This window comes from Gopherus evgoodei, chromosome 3, assembly GCF_007399415.2.
Source record: "Gopherus evgoodei ecotype Sinaloan lineage chromosome 3, rGopEvg1_v1.p, whole genome shotgun sequence".
NCBI classification, from domain to species: Eukaryota; Metazoa; Chordata; order Testudines; family Testudinidae; genus Gopherus; species Gopherus evgoodei.
Window position 1 is genome coordinate 151,178,631 of NC_044324.1, and position 16,785 is coordinate 151,195,415.

Consider the following 16,785-nt stretch of genomic DNA (forward strand, 5'->3'; position numbering starts at 1 on the left):
TTCTATCCTAACAATCTTCTTACAGAAGTGACATCAGAGTCAATGAGTTCTCCAACTTCCTGAGAAATCATGGTCCCCTTATTAATTTTTGGGGGGAGGGGAGAAATAAAGCAGTTCCCCTCCTGTCAAATGTGTTTCTAAGCTTTAGGGTCTAGTCTTGTAAGGTGCTGAGCACCTGTCATAAACAGATAGCTAAGGGTTAACATCTCTTTCACCTGGAAAGAAGTAATCTGAACCACCTGACCAGAGGACCAATCAGGAAACAGGATTTTTTTCAACTCTGGGTGGAGGGAATTGTGTGTCTGAATTCTTTGTCTTCTGCCTGTATGCTCTCTCGGATGAGAAGTTTTTCTATTTCCTGCTTTCTAATCTTCTGTTTCCCAGTTGTGAATACCAAAGATCAGATAAGGATTTATATGTTCTTTTGTATTTACATGTCTATAATTGCTGAAGTGCTTTGAATTGTATTCTTTTTGAATAAGGCTGTTTATTCATATTTCTTTTAAGCAATTGACCCTGTATTTGTCACCTTAATACAGAGAGACCATTTGTATGTATTTTTCTTTCTTTTTCTATAAAGCTTTCTTTTAAGACTTGTTGGAGTTTTTCTTTAGTGGGGAACTTCAGGGAATTGGGTCTGCAGCTCACCAGGGAATTGGTGGGAGGAAGAAGTCAGGGGGAGGTCTGTGTGTGTTAGATTTACTAGCCTGATTTTGCATTCCCTCTGGGTGAAGAGGAAAGTGCTTTTCTTTCCAGGACTGGAACTACAGAGGGTGGACTCCCTCTGCTTAGATTCACGGAGGTTGCTTCTGTGTATCTCTCCAGGAGCACCTGGAAGGGGGAAGGGAAAAGATTTATTTCCCTTTGTTGTGAGACTCAAGGGTTTGGGTCTTGGGGTCCCCAGGGAAGGGTTTCGGGGGGACCAGAGTGCCCCAAAACACTCTAATTTTTTGGGTGGTGGCAGCAGTACCAGGTCCAAGCTGGTAACTAAGCTTGGAGGTTTTTCATGCTAACCCCCATATTTTGGACGCTAAGGTCCAAATCTGGGACTAGGTTATGACAGCACCCTAAGCTGCCAAGAACTTCACTCAGAGTTGAGGGTCCTTAGAATGTCACAGGAGGTGTTCAGACTACGCAGGGCTGGGCCTTTATATTGTACAAAACATTAAATATATTTGATGTGACTAGGGAAAATTGAGGCACTTTGCTGACCTCTCAGAAAGGCTTCAGAAACTCTCTTTGGGAGCTACCAACACAGTTCAAGAATCTCGACATTAAGTCAACTTTCCTCTCAGTACATGGAAGAGATTTTGTTTGTATTGGACTTCACTTTTGGAAGCCGCCCTTTAAAAAACAAAAAGGAAATATAAAAATCTTGTTGCGACAGCCAAAACACTGCTCATTAATGATGGAAAATATAACTGAAAAATCATTACCATTCTAGCTAGGAGCTCAAAAAACCCACAATCAAAGAGAACCAGCCATTTGATGGCTCTTTCAGAATACAGAAATCATTAACCATATACTTTTGATCAGTATAGTAAAGTCCCCAGTTTAAAGACATTGAACCAGATTCTGCTTCAGTTATCAATGTAAATCTGGAATAACTCCACTGATTTCAGTTGAGATATTCCATATTTACACTAGTATAACTGAGTGCAGAAATTTGCTCCCATCCACAATGTAACAACTGCACTATAAAGAGAAACCTGCAATTGGTCACTACAGCGAGTAAGTGCTTGATATTCTTTGATATTAAGTTGTGCAAATCATTCAGACTTATCCAGGTGTTGCCGGCAGATAAATGCCTGAGGCCAAGCAACAGCGGGGGGGTCCGTTGCCTGGTGTGCCGCGCCAATAAACACACCAGGGTGGAGAAGCAAACCAAGTTTATTTGCGATCTCAAAGCGGTGCAGGGAGATTGACTCGGATCAAGCACACCTAAAACAAGGAGTCTTTTCCTTTATATCCATGAGAACTTTTCTCACTGACTAGCAATCCCCTGTTTCCCCTCCCTCCTCCTCCTTCCTCCCCCTATAGCAATTACGTAAGCGCAGGTGCATTAAGTAATCTTGGCCGCGGCAGCTCGTTAGTAAGTTTTCCTTCTGCAAGTTATCTTGTCCTTCTGCTAAAGGTGCACAGGCCTCATTATTTCTGCTTTAGACCAGTTAGAACTGTTGCAACTGATAACGGCTGTTACACCTGGCCTTTTAGGTCGATTAAAGTTCAAACATGGAGGGACTCTTGTCTGCTGAGGCCTAAAACCAGGCAGGCTCCATACTCTTGTGGCCTTCCACCCTCCCGAGTTACGTAGGGTTATGCTTAGTGACACCAACAACTCCCTCCTTTGAGAATACTCAACAAACTTTTGGCTGAGTGTTCTCACATTTAAAGGATAACATGTGATTAAGCTCTAGGGTGCTGGAGTGCTTTACAGCAAGGAAGCAAGAGAAGAGTAACAATACACAACACCACACCAGTGAGCAGGAGGTGAACAATGCCTTCCCCTATTTCTCCCAGGTTGAGTAACCAGCCCCAGAGGGAATTAGAAATAGTGGGTTTCCTTTCCTGGGCCTTCCACTGTTCAAAAGTCTGTTTGGCTGACAGGATGTGCTTGTTAATATCCTGTGCGCTTTCTGGGACATAAGTACAGCATTCATCCCCATAAGGGTGCACACCCAGCCCTGGGAAGCCACACTTCCACCCAGGAAGTGTCCAAGTATGTCTCCATGATCACAGATCAGATGGTATTCCTGATGTGTCTGTAAGGGCAGTGGGCCAAGTCTGGTACTTAAGATCACTCCAAATGGCCATCAGCTGGTAATTCAGGAAATCCCGAATTCCTAAACATACTAGATCCTACTGCAATGCCTTCCCAGCCTCAGTGATATTCAATACCATCTTTCCTTGGTGTAGTACTATAATACACCCGTTATTTAACTATTCTCAGGTACTTTCAAAAGGCATCGACCTTAATAGCATAGGAGGGGGGTTACATTATTAGTCACTCTCTAGGACACAGGGCGCAGCCTGTAGAATAAACCCCAAGCTCCAATCAATACCACATTTTCAAGCATGGGTCCCATAAATGTCCTCCCGCCAGTGTATAATTCTTTGTTTCTTCACAAAGTCAGGGTCAGTTCTTAATGTCCTTTCTAGTCAGGAATTCCTGGACTTTGCCAATTTCTGAGTGTTCCTTCTTCTTTCCCGAAACAGTCGTGATGCAGCATCCTTGTACTTTTTCCCTACTGTCCAGAAGGCACAGTGGAGCTAGAAGGTGAAATAGGCTAATCATCAGTAGGAGAATTCTCCCGATGTGGAGGGGTCTTTTTGCAGTGAGAATCTTGGGTCCAAGCAGTCAGTCTTTGGCACTTCACAGTGGTGTTGGTAGGTAGCAGGACTTAATAAGGGCCTTTCCAGGGTGTAGCCAGAGCAGTCTTTCATTGGTGGACCTTTACATCAATCCTGTCTCCTGGTTCCAAGGAGTGGCAGGGCTGCTAGGGTCTTTGGGTAGCCCTTCTTTACCTGTGAGAAAAGAAACTTAACACATTTTATTAGTGCCTGGCAATGTTTTGCAAATCTCATAGCTGCGTGGGCAAATTCAAGCCCTCCTTTTCCTGGTTGTTAGCCAAGTCTTAACTGTGAGCAGTGTCCTTGAATGGAGTCAGTGTCTTATCTATAGCCTGAACTTGCTATTTTATTTTATTTTTTCAGTTAATTCATTCTGTTCTTTGTCCTTCTTCCCTTCTTGGCTTCTTTTAACCAGTAAATGCATGGTACGTTGAATGCTGTTCAGCTGGCATCAGTTTTCTCTGATTATGTCCAGACTGGCCACTTCTGTGTATAATGTTCAGAGAAGGGGGAGAGGTGGACTGGAGATTATCCTATATACAGCTTGTCCAGAATTTCTAACATGCTTCCGCTCTTTGGAGGGCTGTTCTCTTGCACCCTGGAATCTTCTGCAGCGTCTCTTTCAGAGATTCCAGTCCAGGTCGGCTACCTGTGGCTTCTTCAGTGTCACCAAGCCACACTGGCTCGGGGGTCACAAAGGCACACTGTTGGATCTTACTGGACAGTTAAGCTTTGCAAATGTAATCTTAGTTCTGTAACTTGTATTGCCTTTGGTTCGCCTCTGTCTATATTTTTTTCTTCACAGCCAGCTGGGGCCAAAAGCAGCCCCTCCCTGCACCAAGCACAGTCCGCGCCAATTCCTGACCCTGAACGCAGAGCAACCCCCCCCCCCTTCCATCCCTAGGCCAAGATGATTTTTAAATTAACCCATTCCTTTCCTCAATAGACAAATTTGCTCACCCTGTGTCAGGGCTTTTTGGTGATTAAACGCTCCTCTTAGATGTATGATCTTATCTAGATTGAAGTACCTTCTAGTGGGCATTGTTTAGATGGATTTTCATGCGTGTAAATATTCCAATTCTCTAAATACTTGCAGGTTGTTGAACTATAATGTATGTACATGTAATATGCTGGGGTACCCTTAGGGGGTGAGATGGAATGTTTAGACTGCCCCCCACCCATTTTCCACTTACACACACAGGGAGGGTGCCCTGTCCGCGCTAGCGGCTCATAAACTAAGGATTTTTCCCTACAGGGTACTCACACAGGAGAGGCTAACGAGGATGGCCACGACCCTCCTACACCTCCCTTCAGCAAAGAACGTCGGCTAGTCTCTGGGAGACGGCGCCGCTTACTCTGATTGCATCCAGTGAGATGATCAGACTGTCAGTAGCCCACACGGAAAGGAAAGGGGAAGGGAAGATGGGTACACACACTCCTACACCCAGGCAGCTGCCTCACCGGACGATGCCAGGCCAAGTCAGCCCACCATGGGTTGGACCTCCTAAAGATCCACTAGTTACCGGGCTTGCGTTAGAGTAGTCCTGGTCACGAGCTTTTGCTTCACAGGGTACTCTGGGCGTCTTCCGGTAACAGTCATTCACACTGGCCCCCAGTACCATTCTGCATCTGATCTTGCTTTTTAACTACAACAGGGAGAGAGTGCACTAGGACATAGGGTCTCCCCTTTCTAGACAGGTCCCTCCTTTGTCCCTGCACTATCCCTAACCTGCTTTTGGATCCTTGCACTCTGCCAGACAGAGGGAGGAACTGGAGCTACAGTGGGGTATTTTTACAAGAGCTCTCCATACAAACAGCTTCAGAAGCTACCCATTTGCTGACAAAACAGGAGTAATTGGAGGATCGTGTTATAATTAAGTGATCCTTCCGGTGGCCACCTTTCTGGTCCTCTATTGAGGCCAGTCTACTATACAGAACTTTTTAGTTTGCTTTTAGTTAGTGGATCTGATCCAAGCACTTCCCAATTCGCTAGAATGCATTCTAAGGGTGTACACCATGTACACCATGCCCTGCCTGTACTCTGTCCCTGCCCCATATCCTAGGGTGACACTGGGTGTCCCCAGGTCATAACAGGCAAAAATCCAGACCACTGGACTGTTCCTACCTTATCCAAGGGACCGGTTCCTCACCGTCGCCCTCAACTGCTTCTCCACTACTCGAGCGCGTTGCACTGTTGTGCCCTCTGGGGTCAGTCAAACTGCGTCTCCGCTGAGGCCCCCAGTGAAGTCACCAGTGCGCGCTGGGTGTCGGTCGTCGCCGCAATCCGTCGACCACCAGAAGGGATCCAGGCAAGGCTAATTTTAGCCTCAATGCCCCACGTTGGGCGCCAAGAACTGTTGCCGGCAGATAAATGCCTGAGGCCAAGCAACAGCGGGGGAGTCCATTGCCTGGTGTGCCGCGCCAATAAACACACCAGGGTGGAGAAGCAAACCAAGTTTATTTGAGATCTCAAAGCGGTGCAGGGAGATTGACTCAGATCAAGCACACCTAAAACAAGCAGTCTTTTCCTTTATATCCATGAGAACTTTTCTCACTGACTAGCAATCCCCTGTTTCCCCTCCCTCCTCCTCCTTCCTCCCCCTGTAGCAATTACGTAAGCGCAGGTGCATTAAGTAATCTTGGCCGCAGCAGCTCGTTAGTAAGTTTTCCTTCTGCAAGTTATCTTGTCCTTCTGCTAAAGGTGCACAGGCCTCATTATTTCTGCTTTAGACCAGTTAGAACTGTTGCAACTGATAACGGCTGTTACACCTGGCCTTTTAGGTCGATTAAAGTTCAAACATGGAGGGACTCTTGTCTGCTGAGGCCTAAAACCAGGAAGGCTCCATACTCTTGTGGCCTTCCACCCTCCCGAGTTACGTAGGGTTATGCTTAGTGACACCAACACAGGGGATGTCAGATATAAAGCAACATCTTGTGTAGAAATCCTAATCAGTGTGATGTGCTGCACCACTTCTGTTATTCAAACTTTCCCTAACTAAACACTACATGAAGTGGCAAAATAAGCTGTTTTCCACGCTAGTATGAAGTGATCAGAAATTATTGCTGTGTTGAGGTGCTATACAATGAGTCAGAACTAGTCAACAACTCTGAACATGAGAGGGAATTTCAGATAACTGTTTTTTCTTAAGCCTCTGGCCAGTGTTTAGCAGGCAGATGGATACAAGCAGTTTTAGGTTACAAATAACAGAATTAAATGGATAACATGACAGAGACTCAGTTAGCATTTCATGAGTTTCTGTGGAGTCTCTAAATTGTGACAGACTTCTCTTATTCTATCCTAACAGGGAATTAATTAGTGTCACAATTCTCCCAGCCTCAACTTCCACAGCTACACTCTCAGTCTCTGGGACAGTCGAGCTGAAATTCTGTTCCCCTGGCACCTTCTCAGATGGTCCTTATATTCTTCTGTCAATACAACTGCCAGTCTGTGAGCACTAGCATCTGTGTAAAATATGAAAGGGGTTTTGAAATACAAACAGGCTAAGAGGAGCAGTGACAAGGATCCCTTTCAGTTCTGGAAATGCCAAATCACATTCTGTCAACCACTGAAATGGTTTTGATTTCTCACTCAGCCTATGCAATGTTTCCCGATATTGGTGAACTCACAAATAAACTTTCTATAACAGCAGCGGAACCCCACAAAACTCTGCCCATCTGTGAATGTCTGGGGAGATGGCCAGGTCTGCACAGTCTAAATTTTCCTTTTTTTCATTTGAAATTCCTGCTTTTACCATTTGCTGTTTGTTAGAAACATTCAGTGAACAGACAGAAATCACAAGAACTTTACCAACTAAAATTCCCCTGAGACTCTGGTCTCAAAGCAGGTTTCAACCACTCCCCATCTTACCCTTGCTGGAAAGCTAAAACTGCAAGCAGCTGTTGTCCAGGAGGCAGGAGGACAACTTGTTCACTGAAAATTCATTGTCCAGAAATAATTTGTTTCACCTAGACCCCACTTTTTTTTTGGCATTTCTTATGCAGTTATTGTCTATAATGGAATCCAAACCACTTACTAGCTCATTCGCTATCTTGGCTACACAGACTTCTTGCTCAATTCCAGAGACCTACTTTTTAAACCCAGTTTTCTCCATTTTTGGACAGGTGCCTGTTCCCCAATCCCTGTCTCTGTTTGAGACCAGTTAGGTCTTTTTAGCATACAATAGCTACACTCCTTTTACTGTTGTTTAACTGCCAAGATGTAAACAAAGACATGGGGCATTGCCCCTTCAGCTTGATGTTCCCTCATTTGTCAACTGGGACTTTTGTGATGCTCTGTACTGGCCAGCCTTATATTTATAACAATCCTTCTTTTTGTGGCCTAACTTTTTCAGCATCAGCATTTAACTGACCTGCTTCCCTCAATGTTTGCGTCATTGGCAATACCCCTTGTTTTACAAACAACATTTAACAATTTTCCAATGCATAAAAAGTGTCATGAACAAATTAGAATTCCCAGTTCCACCATATAAATCAGACACAGATCTGTACTTTTAGAGCTCATGGGGATCAGCTTCCATCTTCCCCATTGGTGGCTACTTTCTTCTCTGGTGGGCTGCTTCTAAGAGTTTGTGGCAAATTCCCCAGACCCATAAAGTGTTGTTAGTCTCCTTTTGCTGACCTTGAGCTGCACGCTGAAGTTCAGCTGAGCTTCTATAAAAACTGGTCCATTACTAGTTTGTCCTGGAAGTCCTCATTCAAATCCGGAACACAAGTCTCCTCATGTTTTCTGTCTGTTGAGCTGAGTGCTCTTCTTTTCCTCTCCTTCTAGCCCTTAACTGTGCCCTGGCCAGCTCAGACTAGTGGCTGGCTCCACACTGCATGTCAAGTGTTTGTACCAAATCTGAACAATACAGTCTGTTTTCTGGAATGAATTCTGCAGCACCATCAGAGCTGGCCACTCAAGTTGGCTGCCAGAAAGCTGCCGCTCTCTTCATCTCTCCACCCGTTCATTTAGGCTTTGATGTACAACTGAGCAAACTCTCCTTTCCAAGATAATGGACATTTGTATTACTTCAGCTGGAATAGGCTGACCTCTCCCTACTGGGTCTCTCTGGGTTACAAATGGGGGAAAAAGTACTATAAAGTGTTCTGTCTTAGCCAAGTTCTCTGGCTGCCCTGATTCCTCAGCCAGGAAGCTGACATCCACAGGGGTCTGCAACACTTTTAATTCCTTCTCTAGGTTACTTTTTTGTTCCTTACATCCAGACTGGGAATTTTCTAGCTGCTGCTCCAACAAAGTTTTATTTTTTAAGACTGCTGGTTATTTCAGTTCTTCCTAGGAAACCTCCAAATGTTGCTTTAATTACTTTTGAAATATCTCCAGCTCTTTCTTTAAGTCTTCTTAGTTCCTTCTGGGACATCTCCAGCTTTTGTTTTCATTTCTTTTGGCCAGCATTAAATCCCAGTTTGCTATTGATTTGTTTTGCTTTCTGGGAGCACCTTCATTATCTGTTCCTATGGCGGTCACCAGGAATACCAGCTCACAATTTCTCTCTTCGAAAGCTCTCTCCTGCAACTAACACCAGTGTTGCCCCATTGGCATGAGCAATTAGCCAATACTCAGGGCCTTGCCAGGTTATTTCCATTAGGATGAGAAACTGATGATATGAGCTGGGTGATATTTTTCAGTGTAACCTTGTTTATTTACAGAAGTTTATACAAATTCCTGTATTCCTGAACACAATAGAAATAAACAACTTCAGGCAGTTTCATGGTTCAAAATTCTCCAAATCTGCCACTTCATCAACTGTTGTGCCCTAGAAGCACTGTCCATCTGCTTGCTCTCAGGGTCATATTCACAATTGCTTCTCCAGGCTTTCTCCTGGCTTTGTGCCCCTAGCACATAAACCAATATCCTAACCCCTGTGTTTGCAATCCAGGAAGCCCTTTAGTCTATGCAGCTTAGCTCTGACCAGCCATGTGCTTTGAACATTGTTTGTAGCTGTCTTTACTACATAAAGGGACTTAAATGCTCTTATTTTGGCACACCCGTTGACTTTAACTTGTTCTGTCATTGTCTTTGGAACAAAGGCTTACCTAGTGGCAGCCTCCAGCACCTTTCATAACAACAGGGTAGATCCTCTAGGTCATCTTTTCATTTGTTAATATGATGTTTTTGATCAGAGGTCCTTACAAGTATCTGGTATTCTGCAGATCTCATAGCTTGACCATGGACAGTCCAGTCAATATCTCTCACCATAGGACCCTAGTATGACTGGATATGTGCACCAGTTCAAGGGTTCTTCCACTCCTCAGTCTCAGACAACGTAGCTTATAATTTGTAGGAGTTTTTCCTCGACTTCTATGAGTTATTAATTCACAGACATTTAGATTAAAAGAATCATGTCACTCTACGTTTAACATTGTCCACTACCACTAATCACATGAAGCAAAGCTCTGGAGGGAAATCTTCTAATTTTCATGCGTACAGTGGTAAGGGGAAATTATTTCAAGAATAGAAGGGAGGAAGGGGCTGTTTTTGTGGCATTTGATCATGAGTGGTTTTATGAAGCCTCATCTCTCAGCCAGCATTTTGCATAGTTCAGAGCCCTCACCGCTATCATCTTCAATTTGGGGTTACCCAGGATCAGGATAACAGAGTGCCCAGAAGGATAAGCAGCCGCTACCAATACACAGAACCATGAGAAATAGAGACTGCCGTGGGCAAATATGTTTAATAAAAATAGCAGTGTTGCCACAAAATATGAAATGTAGAAGAAAATGAAAGCAATCAGACCTTTAATCACACTGACATGAGCATCAGTAATGGTGTCCCTGGAGATGTTTGTGTTTTTCTCCATCCTCTTGGTGTGTCTCCACAGAGAAGTGATTAACAGTACTGCAGAAACAACAAATATAAAGAAAGGAAAGGAATATCCAAGCATGTGCAAAATAGTAAGACCAGAAGATGAATTAACATTATGGCTACATTCCACTCTGATGTTTCCTGACAGATTATTCGTTGAATTGCCTATGTTCTTTCTATCTATGACATTGACTGAAAGGAGACAGGTGACCAAGGAGACCAGCAAGGAGCTCATGAGTAGCCGTGGCACTAGCCCTGATATTCTCCGCTTCAGCCAGAGGAAGAGAGGTTGGCTGAAGTTGGCGATCTTCATGCAGTAGAAGACACTGAGCCATGTAGCAAACCAGAGGCTGAGAGTATTTAGATACATGCAAAAAATATAGAGGTTTCTCCAGATGGTACACGCTCCATTCATCACTGGAGATAATACAAAGAAGATATTGTAAATGAACATTGTCCACTGTAGGAAAAATCTGGAGATGCCCAGGCTAGTCAAGATCATGTCACAACAGGTCAGTTTTCTGCTTCTGATCCACTCAGTACAATGTACAATGATTATCAATCCGTTTGCTATAATCCCTATAATGGACTCAATTCCTAAAATGATCAAACTAATAATAATTACAGGAAGCATGGTTCTGCCTGTGGTCACTAATGCTTGTCCAGCTTCTGAAGCTCTTCACTGAAGTGCCAGGCTTCTGGTAACTTATCGGGGCCTGTGCTGTCCTGCCTTTGTATCACAGCTGAAAGTGAGATAGGAGATGTTTTCAGCTATTGAGCTTGGAAGACTCACCTGTGTTTGTTGGGATGCAAATCTCAGAAAGATTCTATTACATTTGGGATGATCTGTTCCTTTCTCCTGTCTTTTATTTGTATATCTACTTCCTCATTTCTGTGCAGTGACTGTCTGTGACCAGCTTCGCAAACTTTTTTCTATTTATTTTCTTTCTTGATTTTTATAATTATTATTATTGATTTTAATTATTGCTCCTTCATTTTCAGATTGGACTACTGCTATTCATTCTATCTGAGGCAGCACAAGATACCAGTCATAAGTTGCTCCTATTACACAATACAGCCATGGATCTCTTTCTGCAGGTTTTAGTCATGGGAGATTTTATGGAGTCTCCTCTGTCACCCTGCACTTGGCATGGTTTAGAGCCCTCATTGCTGCTTTCTTCACCTTGGGATTGCCTCAAATCAGGATAACAGAGTGCCCAGAGGGATAAGCAGCCATTATCACTCCACAGAACCTGATGAAGTAAAGGCTGCCATCAGCAAATGTTTTTGATAAAAAAAAAATAGACCTTGTGACACAAAATAAACAATGTAAAATAAAAGGAAAGAGCTCAGAGATGTAACAGCACTGTCGTGAGCCTCACTGCTGACCTCCCTGGAGCTGCTTGCATTTTTTTCCATCCTCTTGATATGTTTGCACAGAGAAGTGACTAACAATTGTATGGATGAATTAAAAAAATATAATGAAGTGTATATATGTTCCAAGCATGCATGAAATAATGAGGCGAACGGAGGAAGTATCCTTATATCTACATTCCACTGTGGTAAGTTTCCTGGTAGTCTTTACTGAGCTGTGTAAATACTGGCTATATACACACCCTGCTGAAGGGACAGAGTGAGCAAGGAGACCAGCAAGGAGACAGGCCCAGCAACATCAATTCTGGGCCCCCAGGCCAGGGCCGTCCCTAGGCGGTGCGGGACCTGGAGCAGAAGTGACAAATCAATCACTTCTGGGACTGACCTGTCACTTCTGGGACCGACCGCATTGACCAATCGCGTCAGCCCGCAGGGCCCCCAAAACACAGGGTTCGGAGCCCCGGGGCAATTGCCCCTTCCCACCCCCCATCAGCAGGCCTGCAAGGAGACCATGAGTAGCTGTGTCAGTAGCCCTGGTAGTCTCATCTTCAGCCAGAAGAAGAGGGGTCAGCTGAAGTTGGAAATCTGCATGCAGTAAAAGACACTGAGCCAGGTGGCAAGCCAGAGACTGGCAGTAGTTAGATACATCCAAACGGTGCCTTCAGATTTTTTTCACCTCTTCAGTCTTGGTCCTGCTGTAACCTGTTGTTGTACTCCCCGTTTTGAGACTCCTAGCCTGTTATTTCCATCTTAGCTTCTGTTTAGCTTTCTGACTAATTTGTTCCTGAAATCCTTCAATTTTATTTCTTGTCTCCAGCCAATGACAAGACAAGGAGGTATTGAAAATAATTACACTTTCCATTTGTTGTTTTAACTCCTTGTTTTGCTACTTTTTGTCTCTTTCCTCCAATTTTCTATCTGCCAGCAAGGAGCTATTTTTGTGCAGCCTGGCTTTTTAGGACTAAAAGGGTTAATATTTAGTAACAAAACCATAAAGATGGCTCTCCATAATTCACACTCTGCACTCACCGTTTGATGTAATGTAAAGGGGAAACAATTGATCAATACTGCACAATGTAGGAAAAAACTGAAGATGCCCAAGCTAGTCAAGATCATGTCACACAAAGTTAATTTTCTGTTTTTGAGCCACTCAATGCAGGACACACCTATTATCAATCCATTTGTTACAAACGATACAATGAGTTCAATTGCTGAAATAATCAAAAAAGATTTCATCAAGTGTAGGAAATATGTCTGAATCCACCATCTCCTAACTCTGCCCACTCTGTGAAGCTTCAAGAGCAAAATGTCTCACTGTAATGCTGAGGTGCTGATATCTAAATGGGGCACAACCTTTTCTTCTGCCTCTGTATCACAGCTGAAAAGAATTAGTGACATTTTTAGCTGTTGATCATGTTAGGCCCAGCTGCCCTGGGATGCAAATCTCAGAAAGATTCCATTACAGTAATGATAACCTACTGTTTCTTATTTATATTATATGGGTATGTGCCAATGTCACTAGCCACTTTGCTGTGAACTTGCTGCTTGTGATCATGTTCAGTTTGTTTTTTTTAATTTCTCCTTTTCCAGCTTTGAAAAAATAATTATTTTAATTATTGCACTTTTGTCTTCACTCTGGACTGCTGCAGTTCATGCTGTTTCAAGCAGCCATTTAAATCTAATTGGATTGCAGCAATGGCTCAACACAGAGTACATGACTGCCACAGGCCTTTGCCCAGCTGAGTCAGAATTTGCTCCACAGCACACACTATTGGTCAAAAGGTTCACATCAGTTTTATTATTTAGAGATTTAAATTGTACATGCCTAGTCTCCGCTTATTGGTCTGATTAATGAATATTTATTTTATGGGTGATCCTCAGACACCTTGTTGAGGATGAGAGCATTATTGTGCCGGATGCTATAAACTTACAAGAAGAGACATGCCCTAGTGCAAAGATCCTACACTCTAGGATGACTGATTTATAAAAGATTGAGAGAATGAAGCAATCAAATATATATGGTCCCTGTAGGGGAAGGGTGTCAGACATACCTCCATGATAGATATATTTAGACATAACCAGGTTATGCAGCAGCTAAGCTTCCATTTTGAAAAAAGTAAGTTTCTTGCTTACATGGCTTCAGAAAGAACTTTCCAAACATGAACTGGGTGTAAACTGAGGTCATGATGTCTCTCGGGGTCTGCAAGACAGCCTGAAGCAATGGCTCAGACATATGGACTCCCCCTACCCTCTATTAATCTCATTGGAGTGTCAGCTCTGAACACAAATGATGGCATGTCAATGTCAACATTAACTATCCCAATGTGGATCATTTTAGTAGATGGAATAGGAATAGGGGTGGGAGTGAAGCCCTTGGTGGTAGGAATTGGTAGTTGTTGCAGGGAAGGAAATGCAGAGAGAACAACAGTGGACATGCGCAAAGACGGAGAAGGGAAGATGGAGATAGAAGAGGAACAAAGGGCAAAAGTAATGGTGGCCTAAATGGGGGCATGTTGTCACACAGGGATATTGAATCTGACAATGAACTGCTCAATAAATAACAAATACAAGTTCACTTACTACACAAACAGCATTCTCTCCATTTTTCTCTATACAAACATCCCCCTGAACTCAGCGAGAGATCCTCTGTGGATTGAGGGGTGTGTGAAGTTCTGAATTGATATCCTGGCCACACATCATTATCAAACATGGAATCCATCCCTCTCTTCCAAACGAGTTCGACACACTTGCTTTAGGGCCTTGTGTTTTTAAAAGTCTCATTGTAGAACTTGAGATTAGTGGGACTTCCAGTATTGGAGATGACAGAGAAGGACATTCTGGTAAATCTTTAACTAAGACAAGCCAGAGGGTTTCACAGAGCTTGGTTAGGGATGGCATTTTGGGGGCTTAACTCAATTCTCACTGTAATGTTCTTCTAAAGGGCTTCTCTCTTAGTAAGCTATTTGTACATATTTTTGGTGAGCCTAATTTTCAGAGGCAGCCTCTGTATTTTTGCAGGTCCAATCCATAGCACTTGCCTAATTACCTAATTTGTGGGCACAACCCATAGATTTATGGGAAGCTAATCAACTAAGTGCTTAGAAAACACCTGGAGTTTATCACAGGAGCAAAACAGTGCCCAGGACAGCAGGACAGAGCCTGTTTTGAGGGGCCCCCTTTACATGTCAGGGCCAATATCTACAAATAGGGCAGCATTTTTGTATCCATCAGTTGCACATCATCTGTACACAACAAACAATCCAGATGAATTCTAGTATTAGGAAACAGCTAAACATGTACCATAATACACAGCCTTTCATTTAGGCATAGGTTGTTAGACTATTCTTTGATAGATTCTCTTCCTGCCCTCTCATTTCTGCCTATCTCAATACCCTTCCCACTGTTCTGGAGCACTTGAAGAGGGAAACTGATGGCCATTTCTCCCTGGCAAGAAATCTCATAAATGGAGCTGAACAGAAATTGGCAGCTGTTTCGCCATCCCTTTATCTTGTCACCTACAGCAGTGAGTGCTCTGTGGGAATAAGTGCAGAGCTGAACGCCAGCCAGTGCACAGCTGTCAGCTGTAACTGCTGTTCTTCGGACAATTTTCCTTCTCAGAAGAAGAAATAGTCAGCTTCAGAACTGCAGCCTGTGGGGGATGGACATAGACTAACAAGACCCAGGAAAATATTCCCCGTCCCACCAGCCCCCATTTCAGAGGGGAAACATCCAGTGCCATGAGCTTCCTCTCCCAATGCTATGGTTAGCAAAAGAAATCCCACTCCCCAGCCTTTTGGGGGTTTCACTGGATACATCTCACACAGTCCCCAGTCATCACAGGAATTGGGCCACCAAGAAAAGAAAGGACCTGGAACCAGGAAAGAGTTGGAGAGGTGGGAGATGGGCAGATTGAAGGGAAGATATTCGGGTAATACGAGGAAAAGACAGAGGAAAGGAAGGACAAATGATTTACAAAGATGGGAGAGGCTTGACTAGGGGAAAGTAGATTGTAGTTACATAAAATTACCAAATGGAAAAACATTGAAGGGAAAAATATATGTAACAGCAACAGATCCTGGTTGTCGGGATTGAACCTGGGATCTCGGGAGCTCAGTGCATGCGCCTCTACTGCATGAGCTAAATGCCACACAGCCCTTAGCTAAGGCTGTAGCAGACTCATTAATCTCTCTGTAAGTGGTCTTGGTGCCACCAGGTGGGACAGAGCACCACACCCAGAAGGCGTGTGGGTTACATTACAAACTGACAAGAGACAGAATTATAACTGGAAGAAGTGTCTTCAATAGAAAAGAAGACGTGAAAATCATACTTGAAGGAAAAAAATTAAAAGCATTAATAATAGAAGAGTTAGATTAAGGGATACAGACAAACTGAAACAGAGGAAACCAAAGGGAAAAACGCTAAAATGGTGAGAAGACAAGGAACAGGGAAAACGAAGAATTAAAAAAATCTAGTGGGAAATATTGAATAAAATTCATACCTAGCTTAAATTGGAGCTATGCCATTGAAGTCAAAGAAATGTACAGGTTATCTTTACATTTCTTTACACTAGAGAAAGTTTGACCACAAAATTTGACCAATAAAAATGCACAACTATTTGCTTTTATGTATCAGGGCTATAAATTAGGGTCCTCAAATTATTAAAAATATTAATCACAATTAATCACACTGTTAAACAATAATAGCATACCGTTTATTTAAATATTTTTGGATGTTTTCTACATTTTCAAATATATTATTTCAATTATAACACAGAATACCAAGTGTAAAGTGCTCACTTTATATTTATTTTTATTCAAAATATTTGCACTGTAAAAACCTAAAGAAATAGGATTTTTCAATTCACCTGATACAAGTACTGTAATGCAATCTCTTTATCGTGAAAACTGAAATTACAAATGTAGAATTATGTACAGAAAAAACTGCATTCAAAAATAAAACAATGTAAAACTTTAGAGCCTACAAGTCCACTCAGTCCTATTTCTTGTTCTACTAGTCCAGTGGTCCCTAACGTGGTGCCCGTGGGTGCCATGGCGCCCACTGGGGCATTATGTGCACCCGCCTAGTGCCCAGCAGGGAAGAGAAGCTGCGGCCCTGCACCTGCCAGGGACAGAGAACTCTGGGGCTGCAGGCACCAGTGTTCTCTGTCCCTGGCAGGCACGGGGCTGCAGCTTCTCTCTGGCTTCCTCAGGGTTGCAGGCGCAGTTCTCTGTCCC

The 16,785-nt window shown here is 43.3% G+C and overlaps 1 protein-coding gene across 1 annotated transcript; it reads right to left on the reverse strand.

Annotated features, from left to right (window-relative positions):
- Positions 1–9,875: 9,875 nt before the first annotated feature.
- LOC115649410 (taste receptor type 2 member 119-like) lies at positions 9,876–16,341 on the reverse strand (the record flags this gene model as incomplete). Its single annotated transcript, XM_030558352.1, has 3 exons — positions 9,876–10,594; positions 12,718–12,762; positions 16,323–16,341. Coding segments are annotated over 3 exons (783 nt in total), but the record flags the coding sequence as incomplete, so codon positions are not given.
- Positions 16,342–16,785: the final 444 nt, after the last annotated feature.